Source organism: Plectropomus leopardus, chromosome 9, assembly GCF_026936395.1.
Source record: "Plectropomus leopardus strain MGB_pleo_1.0 chromosome 9, ASM2693639v1, whole genome shotgun sequence".
NCBI lineage: Eukaryota > Metazoa > Chordata > Actinopteri > Perciformes > Serranidae > Plectropomus > Plectropomus leopardus.
The window spans coordinates 37508562-37523570 of record NC_142184.1 but is presented as its reverse complement, the minus strand read 5'-3'; the positions used below and the strand labels follow the sequence as shown (position 1 = coordinate 37523570).

Sequence of the window (15009 nt, the reverse complement as noted above, 5' to 3'; positions counted from 1 at the left end):
TTATATTATTAATACACGAGGGGATCTGCTATGAAAGACATCCAGGATTGTACGTAAACTTCTTGTCGATTACTTAGAGTAACGGGAACAAGAGAGAATTTAGGGGTTTTGTTTCTTCCTGCCAATCAGCTGCTCCAAATTCCCGTCCAGCAGGGAGCAGTAATGCGCCCAAAAGCTAGTTTACCAACCGCCACTAAAACTGAAAGAAGAGGAAGAACTTTCGACCAGAGGGCTTGGACTGCTTTTGCTTCGACTGCAACATCTCAAGGAAATATCCCAGTGGCTGTTGATGGGCTGAAACGACGTGATATTTGGGCAACAGCAAAAAAAGTAGTTTAGTGTTTATTTATTGAAGCTTGTTGAGTCCAAGTGCGTTGTCCGAGTCACTGTCAGTGCTGCATAGCAGCTTGTTATCGAGTCTGCGTTGCTTGGAACATTCTGCGACGCCCCCTTCACTTAGCATAGACAGCTAACTCATTACTAACATCCAGTCGCGTAACGTTAGAAGCGTTACTAACTAGTTAGCCAGCCAAGATTTCAAAAGCCGAGGGGGCAGAATGCAAGAGGACTATTTGTGAGGAACGACCCCTATCCACGGTAAGTCCCTAACTGAAACATATTACAATGCCTTCGGTAACGTTACTGTAGTTCGCTAGCTAGCTGCTAATCAAAGCTCGCGTCACTGGACTGCTAGCTAGCTTGTCATTTAGCACGGATTCGTTCCCACCTCGTGTAGTCATGCCAGACAGGACCAGTAAGGTCACAGCTAAGTAACGTCAATATTAAAGAATAAGGACAGATGGACATCTGACTGATGTAAGCGATTTAAGCTAATGTAGGATACAGCATAATGACATCAATTTGAAAATATGTTATATAACGTCAATTTTATATCATTCTGCTGGTTGTGCCTCTGTCGCTTTTCAGTTTGTGTTTGTGTCACTGTTACATTTCGTACCTGAACGTAGAAGGCATTCACATCATCGTTACAGTGTTACCTTCAAATTGTGTGAAAGGTCACAGCTGAGTCCAGCCTCATAGACCGGTGGACACCCCAAGTCCGCTAACGTTAAAATCTATCGCAGTCCAATAAAACAGCTATTCAGGTGCGTTATATCAGATAGCTCTCATTAAAGTCTTCGGTCATTTCAGACGCCGCACTTTGTGTCGGACTGTGCTGTCAGAGACGGTCCTGTCGTTAAGTTCACTCAGTATGTTCAAGTATATGAATTACTTAAGAACTCACAGCAGTCGGATCGTGCAGATGCCAGCGGAGGAAGCTTGTGATTGCTTATACTAAGGCTTAGTCTGTTTAATACAGTGAAGAGGAGACAGCCGCCGGTGCACCCACTCATTGATCTGTAATAATAACTAGATACCGGACTCCCAGATGGGTCCTACCAAACCAAACCAACCAAAAGCAGCTTCTAGCTTCCAAGTCTTTAACAGATTCTTTGGATTTCTTCAAGGCTGATCAGTAGTAATTTTACGTATAGGTGACGATATAGAGACGCCGCATAGTCCCTTCTTCATGAAGTGTTTGCATTTCTACACAGAACCATGCAGCTCCACTGTGATTTTAGACAGCATGCCAGCATTGTGGAATCAAAAGAAGAGTGAGAGCATGACATGTAGTACTTCAGCGGCGGCCTTTAGTGTGACACATCACAAGTGTCAGCAGTCATTTCTAAGCAATAACTGAGGCTGCGGTTACATGCACATCAACAGTCCCCTTCTGTTCTGAATATGACAATATTCTGAATTTGATACAATCATATATACAACATATTCTGTTTGAATATTCAGAATCAGGCTATTTTATAACACTTTTTTTTTTTTCAAAAGTGGTCTATGGGAAAAGTGCTTTAAGGGCTGCAGGGGATTCTTTTGGTGCAATCTCCCAAATGGCAAGATCAAGTCAAGTCACGTCAATTTTATTTATAGAGCCCATTATCACAAAACATGGTTTGCCTCAGAGGGCTTTACAGTGTACGACATCCCTCTGCCCTTAGACCCTCACATCACCCAAGGAAAAACTCCAGAAAAAAAGAAACCCTGTAATGGGGGAAAAAAAAGGAAGAAACCTCAGGAAGAGTGGTAGAGGATGATGAGGAACCCTCTTCCAGGATGGACAGACGTGCAATAGATGTCGTAAATAACAAATGAAATACAATCATGGCAAAAAGGAAAGAGAAAGAGAGAGGAGAGGAGAGGGAGAGAGTGGGGGAGAGAGGCACAACAATAACAGAAACAGATGCATGTCATATTACAATAACGATAGGTCTGAAATTATAAAATGCACTCTATGATGATGTTGAGGGTTATAAGTGTCTCATGCGTATATTGATAGGGAGGTGTCGAAAGGCAAGATCACGGCATTGGCGCAACCAGGACCAGACAACGATCAGGGCGAGCGGGGGGGTACAGTATCAGTGCAGCCACAGCACGAGCACAACCAAAGGCAGAGTCACAGCATCAGCACAGCTATCACCATGATCAGGCACAGCCAAGGTTACAGCCAGGATCCAGGAAAACTAGGAAACAGGGGAGCAGGAATCCTCTGGAGAGGCAACAGGATTAGCGTAGTGCAGTTCAACAGACCCAGGCTCCGTAATTGCGAGCCCCAGGTAGTGACAGTACCACATGGCTATCACAGATGCAAGGCTAAGCTAAACTACTGAGGCTAAGCTAAGCTTGCAAACGGCTGTCACAGATATAAGGCTAGCTTAGCAGTAAGGGTAATGCAGTAAACAGACATGCATGATTTTCAGATGGCGGGATTAAGAGAAGGAAAAGGAGCTCAGTGTGTCATAGGAAGTCCCCAGCAGGTTAAACCTATGTCAGCCTAACTATGGGCTGGTCCAGGCAACCTGAGCCAGCCCTAATTATAAGCTTTATCAAAAAGGAAGGTCTTAAGTCTACCCTTGAAAGTTGAAATGGTGTCTGCCTCCCTGACCGAAACTGGAAGATGGTTCCATAGGAGAGGAGCGTGGTAGCTGAAGGCTCTGGTTCCTATCCTACTTTTGTAAACTTTAAGAACCACAAGTAATCCTGCATTTTCAGAGCACAGTGATCTTGAGGGTTGGTAAGGACCTATGAGCTGCAACAGACAGGATGGAGCCTGACCATTTAGAGCTTTATAAGTAAGGAGGAGTATTTTAAATACAAACCTGGATTTCACAAGGAGCCAGTGCAAAGAAGCTAAAACAGGAGAAATATGGTCCCTTTTCTTGCTTTCCGTTAGAACACGTGCAGCAGCGTTCTGCACCAGTTGGAGAGACCCAAGAGATTTGTTGGAGAAACCGAATAATAGGGAGTCATCCAGGACTCATCCAGCCTAGGGGTGACAAATGCATGCACTAATTTTTCAGCATCTGTTTGGGAAAGGATATGTCTAATTTTTGCGATGTTATGCAAGCGAAAGAAAGCCGTCCTTAAAGTTTGTTTTATATGGGAGGCAAAAGATAAATCTTGATCAAATAAAACTCAGAGGTTCCTTACAGTTGTGCTAGAGGCCAAGGTAATGCCATCTAGAGAAATTACATTGTTAGAAAAAGAGCTTCTGAGGTGTTTGGGGCCAAGAACAATAACTTCAGTTTTGTCTGAATTCAACATCAGGAAATTATGTTATGTTTGAAGTCTAGATAGCTGATCAGTTTCATCTGGTTTCATAGATAGATATAATTACGTATCGTCAGCATAACTGGAAATTTGTAGAGTTTTCTAATTATGTTGCCTAGAGGAAGCATATAAAGTAAAAAGGATTGGTCCAAGCACAGAACCCTGTGGTACTCTGAAGCAGACCTTAGTATGTGCGGAGGGTTGATCGTTGATGTGAACAAATTGGGAACGATCTGATATGTATTACTTAAAACAGGCTAGTGCCATTCCTTTAAGGCCAATTAAGTTTTCCAGTCTGTGCAGTAAGATTTGATGTTCAGTGGTGTTAAATGCAGCACTGAGATCTAATAGGATTAAAACAGACCAGACCTGTATCAGAAACAATAAATAAGTCGTTATTAATTTTTTGCTAGTGCCGTCTCTGTACTATGATGTACTATGTACTGAGGTGTATGATACTACTCTTGTAAGCACACTGTACGCAAACTGTCACAATAAAAACAGGCTTATGCCACATTGTCCCCTTTGGCTAACTAATACAATATATGATCAGTTATGAACATAAACAATACAGAGTTTCCCCTACGATTTTTTCTCGACAGGTGAAGTGCAAGAGTTTTATTTTGTACTGCCAGAAGAAATCTAGTGTGTTTGCTGACATGGGAACGACTTTAAACACACATTTGTACACAGGTGTAAATGAATTATGTTTAGTAAAATGTAGGGCTGCACCTAACGATTATTTTTTTGTTGATTAATCGATTAATCTATTGATTTTTTTTAATTGATCTAACTATTATTTTTTTATTACTCGATTAATACAATTTACAGAAAATAACATTTTAAAATTTGTCATACATTGCAGGGCATTATTTCCCAACAAAAAATACTCTAGTCCTAACTGGTAATCTGTGTTTTACAGTCTGAAATAAAGTCCCTCCAAAATAAAGTTAATGCAAGAGCTTGTTCGACTCAAGTAAAAGGAATGTAGTACAATCTACATTTAGCAGTCCAACAGCAAAATAGATAATACTATGTATAATTCAAGTCACTTAACAAAACAGCTACTCTTTGTCACAGTAACAGACCACAAACCTAGCAGTCCAACAAAAGATCTTACAGTAAAATTAGTGCAATTTGAAAAACACTATAACTTTTCTCTAACAAAAGTAATAAGAATTAAAGCTGCAAGCAGCGCTGAATGGGCCCTCGCTCCTCAGTGCACAACGAGGCTACTCGCTGAACGCTGACTGATGCGACTGCGTCTCTCTGAGAAAGGGCAACACTGCACGCAGCAGTGAATTAGTGTTTCGTCACTGTAGCGCTCAGGCTGGAGATGCCTTTTTCCTGTTGTATGTCGGTGGAGCTATAACAAGGTATTGACTTGTAGATGTCTTCAGGTTGTGACACTTACGCAGCATGTGAACTTTGAGAGGGATTGGACCATGCAAAGTCAAATGACAGCAGCTTCCTGTGTTATTTTGGAATATTATTAATTGCTGCCTGCTTCAGCTGATAGTCAGAGTCCACAATTAACTTTTTGATTAACCATCCAATTTGGCTGGTAGAAAAAAAAATCTACCAGCCATCCATATAATAATAAATAGCTTTTTTTCCCCTCACAAATACATTCATTTCAATAAATGTAATTGAGATACTATGCAAACTTAAAGAGGAGGTCAAAGAAAAATGTGAAGTCAAAGATATTATAAACATCTCATCACCACAGCCTCTGTGCGAAAATGAGTTCCCTCTGGCAAGCTGTGATGCTGTGTATCTGTCCAGGGCTTTGTGAAAGGTAGGAACGGAAGAAGTGCAGCTCCTGCACTGATGCTGTCAATGTGAGGGGCAGAAACAGTTTGCAGTGTTGGCTGAAACTACGGGGCCTCTGTCTTAATATCTCATAACTTTCATCAGTATGCACGCAGCGTTAGCTCCCAACAGACAGTTGGAAGATGGTGACAGTTTAGAGATCAGCTGATGTCTTGTGCTGGAAACAGAGCTGCAGAGGGAGTAGCGCTCGAGACAGCTTAGCCGCACAAGTGCAGGTGAAACAGAGACAGCAGGAACACTGGCACAGATCAACAAAGCCACGCGCCCCTAAAAACACACTGTAGACTCTCAGCAGAGTTTAATATGTGACTATTTTGGCACAAATATTTACTCGGCAGTGTGGTGAATAACCTTCTTGGATTTGATCACATTTGGTGTGCGGCTGGTATTTTTTTAGACCCTGCTGTCAGTTTTCTGCGTGATTTCAACACACGGTGATCGTGCACATTTATCATGATGAATAAAATTGGTGTGTTACTAACCCTCTCAGTTAGGACAGAGAAGGGTGGAGGAGTATTCTGTTTGATTTATAGTGTAACTACAGACTGGAACATTACCCAAAATGTCAGTCACACCACAAATACAGAACGTCCCTTACTAAGCGTAATGGCTCTGTTATGATCTGCCACTTACAGAGGTGCTCCGGGTTTAGTGAGCGCAGCAGGCACGGGAATAAACGATAGTATATTTCCTCTTTATTCCCTGGCGATATAAATGCGTTGCTGAATGTGTGTCTTGGTGCGTTTTAAACGTAACGCCACCGAGAGTGTCAGAATAATCACTAAATAGAGATATAGTCGGCACGTCAGTAGTCCTCTCCTCACGTCACCCTGGCACCATAGATCATCTTGTCCGTGTTCAAAATGATAAAGCCACTGTTTATGAACTTAACAGTATGGATTTAAATGTGGCTTACCGGGCAAACAATCCTTGACCGACAGCATTAGCATCCGGTATATTCTCCAATGTAAACAGTGGAGTAAGGGCGCCACTGCTGGACAACCTTGCCATAAATTTGCCTGAAAATTAAAATAAAATAAACAAATTGTGGGCTTCCTGTTGGGTTTATGGCATGGCCCTAAGAGGCTTTTTTGTTGGTTTTGGAGTGTGCCTCCAAAGTTTCATAGCTGTAGGTTAAACAGTCTGTGAGGGCTGCCTTTTTTAAAATTTGTAGGTGGTGATAAAGAGCACATTTTGACACAATAAAGCAAAAATGATCATATCAAATATCACAAATTAGGACCTTTGATGTGTATGCCACATTTTGCTGAGTTTTTAACCATCCTTAGCACCTCAAACACAACTTCCTTTTTTATGGCGAGGAATGGGGGAGAACGGCAACAGTGTTTGATGAAATCAAAAACTGGTCTTAATATAACATTACCCAACTTTAGGAAATATTATGGTTCGGATATGAAGTCGATCAAAAGAAATCTGTAGGACTAGATCATTTTGGAACAGAGGCTAAAATTACAAAAAATATGAAAATTTAAATTAAAATGGCGGACTTCCTGTTGGGTTTAGGGCATGGCTCCAAGAGGCCTTTTTGTAGGTCTTGGTCTTGTACACATATTTCCCAAGTTTCATTGCTCTAGGTTTAATGGTCTGTGGGGGCGGCTTTGTTGAAATTTTCTAGGGGGCACTGAAGAGCCATTTTGGTACATCAGTTTGAAAAAATCATGTCAGATATCACATTTTAGGATTTCTGATGGATCTACAAAAATTCGGTGCGTTTTTTTTTTTTGTACATGCCTTGCTCCTAATAAAGTGCTTTCTATTTCATGGCGAATAGTGTGTTACCATAGCAACAGCGTGTGATAAAATCACAAAAGTATTTTTTCACTGTATCATCGAAGTCTTTGCGGTATTATGTCTGAATATGAGGTCGCTGGGGTTAACCTGCTCTCGGGGAAACATCAAGTGTATAAAAAGTAACCTCCTGTGACCGCTAGGTTGCACTATGACTGTGATTTAAAATTCCACTGCAGGTGTCTTCAGGCCTGGACTCAAATCAAATGTGTGTGTAAGTTTGGCAACAGCGTTTGATGAAAACTCAAAAGTGTAATTTCTGTGCATCATGAAGGTCTTTACAATATTCTAATGGGATATGAGGTCAATTAAGTTAACCCGCCACAGGGGAAAAATCAAAGAGTAAAAAAAGTAACTTCCTGCTACCAATAGGTGGCGCTATGAGTAAGATTCAAAATTGCACCGCAGATGTCTTCAGGCCTGGACTCAAATCTCAAAAAATGTCGAAACATCAAAATTGTCCACCCGACTTCGGTAATACCTTTCAACGAAAACTCTCAATATTCATTTTCAAGCATCATCAACGTCTTAAAGATTTTTTGAGACCATTTTGAGATCAATCGAGTCAACCTGCTAGGAGCTGGACGTCTTAGTGTAAAACTTTGTCTTTCCTGTGCCAATAGGTGGCGCTCTCATTATCGCTTAAAATTGTCATATAGATGTGTTCAGGGCGGGACTATCAAACGTGAAGTTTGGGTCATATTGGACCATTTACAGCAGGGATACATACCACTTCCTGTTTACTTCCTGGTTCATGGTGGAAAATGCAAATTAGATGCCTCATACAGAGCACATGTTGTGATGAAAACTCATGATTTGAACAACTTTTGCTGTCAAAGGTCTTATGAAGGTAGCCATAACATTTGAAGTCAATCTGATGAAAGCTCTAGGACAAGTTCACAAGATTACGATCCCTGAAAATGGCCAAAAATACACCAAAATTCCAACTTCAAATCAAAGTGGCTGACTTCCTGTTGGTTTTACAGTATGGCACCGTTCGGTGCTGGGGCCCTAATAATAATTCCTTCAGTTTCAAGAGGGTCCTCGCACCGTTCAGTGCTTGGACCCTAATAATCCTTACAATTACAATAGGGTCCTGGCACCATTCGGTGCTCGGGCCTAACTAGTACATTCTTTTTGCATCAAAATAGTGCGGGTATAACTGAGGCCTTAAGGCATATCACTGTCAGCTTCAGCTGATTCTGTTTGCTTGAAGCTGAGATAGTGAGTTATATATGGGGAGTTTTTTTTATATGTTGCCGCTGCTGAATGCATGTAGGGGAAACACTGCTTAAAGCTGTCTAACAAGCTGTGCTATACTATACTGCTCATACACCAACTGTCACAAATAAAAACAAGTTATGTCACAAAGCTAAAACAAAAAAAATAAAACAGACAAATATTTGATATTTAAACCAAACCAAAGCAAGTTATAGAATTACAGAAGGTTAAAGCTCATCTTTTTTTTCATCTCCTGTCCAGTGCCATGTCTTTGGTTTTCCCTCGACCCAACACCAACGCAGTCCACAGCAAGAAGGATAAGAGACTGATGGCAGAAGTGAATGCATCGCCACTCAAGCACTTTGTCACAGCAAAGAAGAAGATCAACGGGATCTTTGAACAGTTGGGGGCCTACATCAAGGAGAGTGCTTCATTTCTGGATGGTAACCTCCCACCATTCATTTGCTTTTATTTATTTGTAAAATATCTTTTTTGGCATTTGTGCCAAGAGCTAGAGAGAGAGAGAGAGAGAGAGAGAGAGAGAGAGAGAGAGAGAGAGAGAGAGAGAGAGAGAGGAAAGGCTGGGAAGAGAGAGGGGTTGACATGGCAAAGTGCCAGGACAGCCTCAAACCTGGGGCCACTGTAGTAATGATTCAACATAACGAAGTATTTCACTGCTGGAAGGATGTCTTTTTAATATATCTAGGCCGTCTCTGCAGTAGAAAGATGCAAATACTTTTAAAGCTCAGGTCCTCCTTAAAAAAAATCACATTTGTCCTCTTAAGGCCCTTTTAGGTCACTGTATCATATTTAAAATATTAAAAATGAAAATCATTGGTCATTAATTCCAGTCCTTATCACGTATAGCAAATGTGAATTCATTTTTATCATTTTAACTCTCTAAATGCCAGTTTATTTACATAATGCCACTTTTTTTTTTTACACAAAAAATGAATTATTTTCTGTTTGATGAACACAAAGTGGGGTTTTTTGTGCGGAGATTATCAGTCTGGGTTATGTCAACAATTAGCAACAACACTGATTTTAATAGATTATTACTTTTTGTGCTATTACAAAAAATACAAAAAAATCACACTCTTCCCCTTAAGGCCCTTTTAGGTCACTGGATCATATTTAAAAATATTAAAAAGAAAAATAATTGTTTTGTTTTTTTTGGTCATTAACTCCAGTCCTCATCATATATAGCTAATATGTATATATATATATTTATTTTTTTTTTTTATAATTTTAACCCTCTAAAAGCCAGTTTATTTACATAATACCACTTTTTTTTTTACACAAAAAATGAATTATTTTCTATATGATGAATGCAAAATGTTTTCTTTTGTGCAGGGATTATCAGTGTGGGACATGTCAATGATTAGCAAAAACACTGATTTTGATAGGTTATTACTTTTTTTTTAATTTATAACTTCTCAGGTGCACCTGCATAAACAATTTAAGGCACCTGGCTGCCTTGTTTACACTCTGATCGCATTTGCTGGTTGTTGGTTCCCAAATTTTTATTATGATGTCATGTTGATGTAAGGGATTTTTACTCACTTTTTTATCTTTTCACTTCAAATACTTGAATCATAGAAAATGCTGTGAGAACCATTGATTTTACAGACTACATCTTTTATGTGCCCCCCGCCCAACCCACCCCCCGGCCACGCACACACAATCCTTACATATGCATAGGGATACAAAGACACAATTTTAAAATGAAAAGACTTGCTTCAATGGCCTGGAAATCTCTATAACCATAAAAATAGCATTTTGCGCCATCTAGTGTAACCCATTGCAAATACCATGTGATGTCTCTGCAAATAAATCATATAAGAAATGAGTGGATCAGATGAAAAACACTAAAAACTACAAATTTGAAGGCCTAAGTTCTGGATGCATTCCCAACATAACGAATTTCATGTTAAAATAAGTGCTTTTAATGATAGTCAATGGGGACAAAAAGGGCTCCAGTAGGACGAGTGTGAGGTTTTGTCTAGTTTTCAATAAACAATGAGTAATAGTTTGCTCTGGCCTGGCAGAGGGCCTTTCTATATGTTTTAAGACTGTCCCGCCAGACTAAATGGGACACTTTCAGGTTGGTTAAACGCCAATTTCTTTCAGCTTTTTGCGATATTTGTTTTAATTTGCAATATGTGGGTTAAACCATGGAGCTAATTTTCTTTGTTTCATTATTTTCTTCTTGAAAGGTGCAATGGAGTCAACAGCTGATCTCATTGAGCCAGTAGCACTATCAACAAGACAATCAATTTGAGAATGACTTAAATTGGTAAAAGTGTCACATAGAGACATGGTAATGAGTTTAACGCTGAAGGAATCAGTTCCTTAATTTAAGCTACTGCACTATTCGACAGACATCTAATATAGTAACTCTTGCTGAGAGGTGTGTAATCAAGTAACAAAAAATCGAAGTTTATTAAATAATGGTCTGACAGAGAGGGATTCTCAGGGAAGACTATTAAATCTTCAATATCGATGCCGTACGCAAGGACAAGATTTAGGGTGTAGTTGAAGCAGTGGGTGGTTTTATGTACACAATTACTGAAGCCAATTGAATCCAATATTGTGAAAAATGCAATACTGAGGCTATCATTATTAATCCACGTGAATGTTGAAATCACCTATATTAACAACTTTGTTTGATTTAAACACTAAACTTGATATAAACTCTGAGAATTCGGATAAAAATTTAGAGTGTGAACTGGGGGTGCGGTAAACTATAAAAAATAGAATGGGCTGTAGAGTTTTCCAGGATGGGTGAGAAAGACTATGAAAATGGCTTTGATGGTGGCAACATGAACAAGAAACTTATTCATGCACCGGCAAAGGCAGAGAGGAAGAAAACTTTGGTTGGCACTCAAGGATACACAAATGTGTCATATCTGGCATGAATGGCATTATAGACACACCCGGTAATGAGAATAGTGCTACATGCAGCATCATATTTGACAGCAGGCTATAAAAATACCAAATCTGATGTAGTGTGAGCTCATACTGTCAGACTGCAGAGCCTTTCTTTGGAGACTCCACATGTAACTGAAGTGAGTAACCTTTCTTTGATGCCCTCCATGTCTTAGATACTTACAAAAATGAAGAGCTGGACCCAGTCACCACAGAGGAGCAGGTCCAGGAGGTTCGTAGTTACCTTGCCAAGGTGGCAGGGATTGGAGAAGTACTGGCCCGCAGGCATATGAAGGTTGTCTTCTTTGGGAGGTATGAATATCTGTTTCTTTGCTTTTCTCTCTTGTTCCTTTATTTATGTTGAATCAGGGCTGACACCCATTAACCACTAACTAATTTGTTAAATTTTAAAAAGAAAAATGGGCTTGTACGATAGTTTGACCATTGTGACATTTATAACAAGCACTTAATTTAGTGTGTATGTCTTATTGTAACTCATTTTCTGGCTGTCTGTATTCTGTGTTTACACATCACTTCTCACATGATCTTATTTCAGCCAATTACATTTGGTGTAGGCCATGCTGACATGAACACGCATGCACAGCTGTTGTTTGTTTTCCTAAACACTCAGAAAATAAGTATTTAAATGGCTTTTAGACAAATCTACCCTAACCTACTGCCTCAGAGAGAAGCTATTTCTCAGTCTACATGGCTCAGCCCAGTTAGTTATTCATTTTAGCCTATTCGTTCTAATGATAGTGATTGACCCGGCAACACTTTTAGGGGACTACAGTTATGTAAACTTTGTGCCAACTGTCTGGTCCTGGCGTTAACAAGTATTAATGGATTCAGAGAAAGTGCTCCAAGAACCATTGTGTGCTGTGTGTGGGCATTCAGAAAACAACAGTGAAGTAGTTTCATAACCAGTTTTGTCTGGCTGTTAAAGATCTACAAATTTGACCTAATGCTAGAAGTATAAAAAAATCAACTGGGAAAAGCTGTGAAAAGACTACGTGCAGTGCTGACAGGTATTGTGTTTGTTCTGTAGGACCAGTAATGGGAAGAGCTCAGTGATCAACGCCATGCTGTGTGACAAGGTGCTGCCTTCTGGAATAGGACACACTACCAACTGCTTCCTGAGGGTGGAGGGCACAGATGGCAATGAGGCCTTTCTCCTCACTGAAGGCTCTGAGGAGAAGAAGAGCATAAAGGTGAGCAGCACTCAGAGCATGCAGGCCAGTTTGTCTCCATTCCACAATGCCATACCTCCAATTGTCTGCAACTTCAGTTTGTAAGAGTGGTATTTGCTGTGAATACAGACCTTGAAATACCACATTATTCACACACTCTCAATTTCACATCATGATTCTGACTGTGTTCACACAAAACATGAAAAAAAAATTGCTTCGCGTTACTGGCTTGTATTTGGTCACTTGTTTATTTTTGGAGTATTTTGAACAAATACAAACAAACAAACAAACAAAAAATTGCTCTCAGCAGCTGTGGTTGTGCTTATATTAGCTAAGAGAGGCAGCTAGCGGCTAACGTGATTTGCAGTTAAATACAACAGAAAGGTGGATGTAAACAGGCATGCTTCATGCTCTGAAGCAGAGTGAACCAAGACACACACTCTTCACAGCACATTGCACAACCTCCATTTTACTTTCCACTATAAAAGACCCATTTAAATTACTCAGAGCATTTTGCTGAAAAGCAACTCAACAAATATAGCTAACACATGACACAGGTGTATTTTCAGAGCTGAATATATAACTTTATATCTTTGCTCACGAATCTCTGAGTCCTTATTTGTTCTGTCTCAGCACAGTCCTGGGGGGTATTCCAGGAAGCAGGTTATGTGAAAACTCTGTATGTTAAGAGACTCAGAGTTAAGTCAAACTCTGAGTCAGTCACAATGGTAACTGACTCTGTGAACTAGTGCACTAGAATAAACAGAGTAATGACAACAGAGGTTCGAAATGCTCTGGCGTCACGTGACTCATGGAGGCTTGCAATAGTTCCCGCAAGTGTCTGGTGGGCCGTTTGAATACATTGTACGGGGAGACAAAACTCATTTTTGCTAATTAGCAGTCAATAACCGCATTGATTTACAATATACAGGGAGCGCATTGTCTTTAGTCTCATTATTATATTGTTTTTAAAAGTAAAACATTCTTATATTTGAAGATTAATGTTAACAGCCAGGGTTAGATTAGACTGATCAAACTCACACTTGGGAGATTCACACATTTCAGCAGCTCAAGAGTCAGAGGCAATAGAAAAAAATAGACTGAGTGCTAAATAAGGGTTAAATATTGTTAAGATACAAAAAATAAAATATATTGTAAAATGTAAAATATATAAAATAAATAAATAAATATAGTACTTTTATAAAATGTATAATTATATAGTATAAATATGAGTGATGTGGATATGACTAGTGCACTAGAATAAACAGAGTAATGACAACGGAAGTTCAAAATGCTTGGGCGTTTCGTGACACATGGAGGCTTCGAAAAGTTCCCAAAGTGTCTGACGGGCCATATGAATTCATTATACGGAGAGACAAAACTTCGATTTTTGATTTACAATATACACGCAGCGCATTGTATGTAGTTTCATTAGGGCCCGAGCACCGAACGGTGCGAGGACCCTCTTGAAACTGAAGGAATTATTGTTGTTATCATTATTAATTAATTAATTAATTAATTGATCTCTCAAATGAATTGCCTTTTTGAGGGCTTTAACATATTCAAAAAGTCAAGAAACTTTGCAGACTTATCAGGTCTGGTGAAAAATTTGATATTTTAATAGTCTCCTGCGTGGGTGGGAGGAAATGTATCAGTTGTGCCCCCCACTGATTTTCAACGAAGCAGCCCCCGCAGCACGTTTTACCTAGAGCTGTGAAACTTTGGAGGCCTGTGCAACACCCTAGTACCTACAAAAAAGTCTCTTGGGGCCGTACCGTAAAGCCAACAGGAAGTCAGCCATTTTGATTTGAAGTTGTAATTTTGGTGTATTTTTGGCCATTTTCAGGGGTTGTAATCTTGAGAACTTGTCCTAGAGCTTTCATCAGATTGACTTCAAATATTATGGCTACCTTCATATGACCTTTGACAGCAAAAGTTGTTCAAATCATGAGTTTATACCACACTGTGTGATCTGTATAAGGCATCTAATTTGCATGTTCTGCCATTAACCAGGAAGTAAACAGGAAGTGGTATGTAACTGATGTAAATGGTCCAATATGACCCAAACTTCACATGTTTGATAGGAGTCTAGCCTTGAGCACATCTATATGACAATTTTAAGCAATCATGAGAGCCAGTTTTCACTGGCACCGAACGGTCTGAACTTCCACACCATTGATCAACGGTGTGGAAGTTCTGGGGCCAAGAAGTTACATGTTTTGCCACCAAACAGGAAGTGGTTTTTAACTCAGTTGTACATGATCCAGTCTGCATCAAACTTCACATGCTTGCTGAGAGTCCTGCCTTGAACACATCTATATGACAATTTCACACGATAGTGAGAGCGCCACCTATTGACACAGGAAAGACAAAGTTTTACACAAAAAAAATGAATATTGTCATTTTT

At 39.7% G+C, this 15009-nt stretch overlaps 1 protein-coding gene across 1 annotated transcript in view; it reads left to right on the top strand.

Annotated features, from left to right (window-relative positions):
- The first annotated feature begins 183 nt into the window (after positions 1–183).
- mfn2 (mitofusin 2) overlaps positions 184–15009 on the top strand; it is a 44440-nt gene continuing 29614 nt past the window's right edge. The window contains exons 1-4 of the mRNA XM_042491118.2: positions 184–597; positions 8746–8927; positions 11589–11724; positions 12461–12623. Of these exons, the coding sequence (XP_042347052.1) occupies positions 8750–8927; positions 11589–11724; positions 12461–12623 (477 nt within the window). The 5' untranslated portion in view covers positions 184–597; positions 8746–8749. The remainder of the gene's footprint in view (positions 598–8745; positions 8928–11588; positions 11725–12460; positions 12624–15009) is intronic.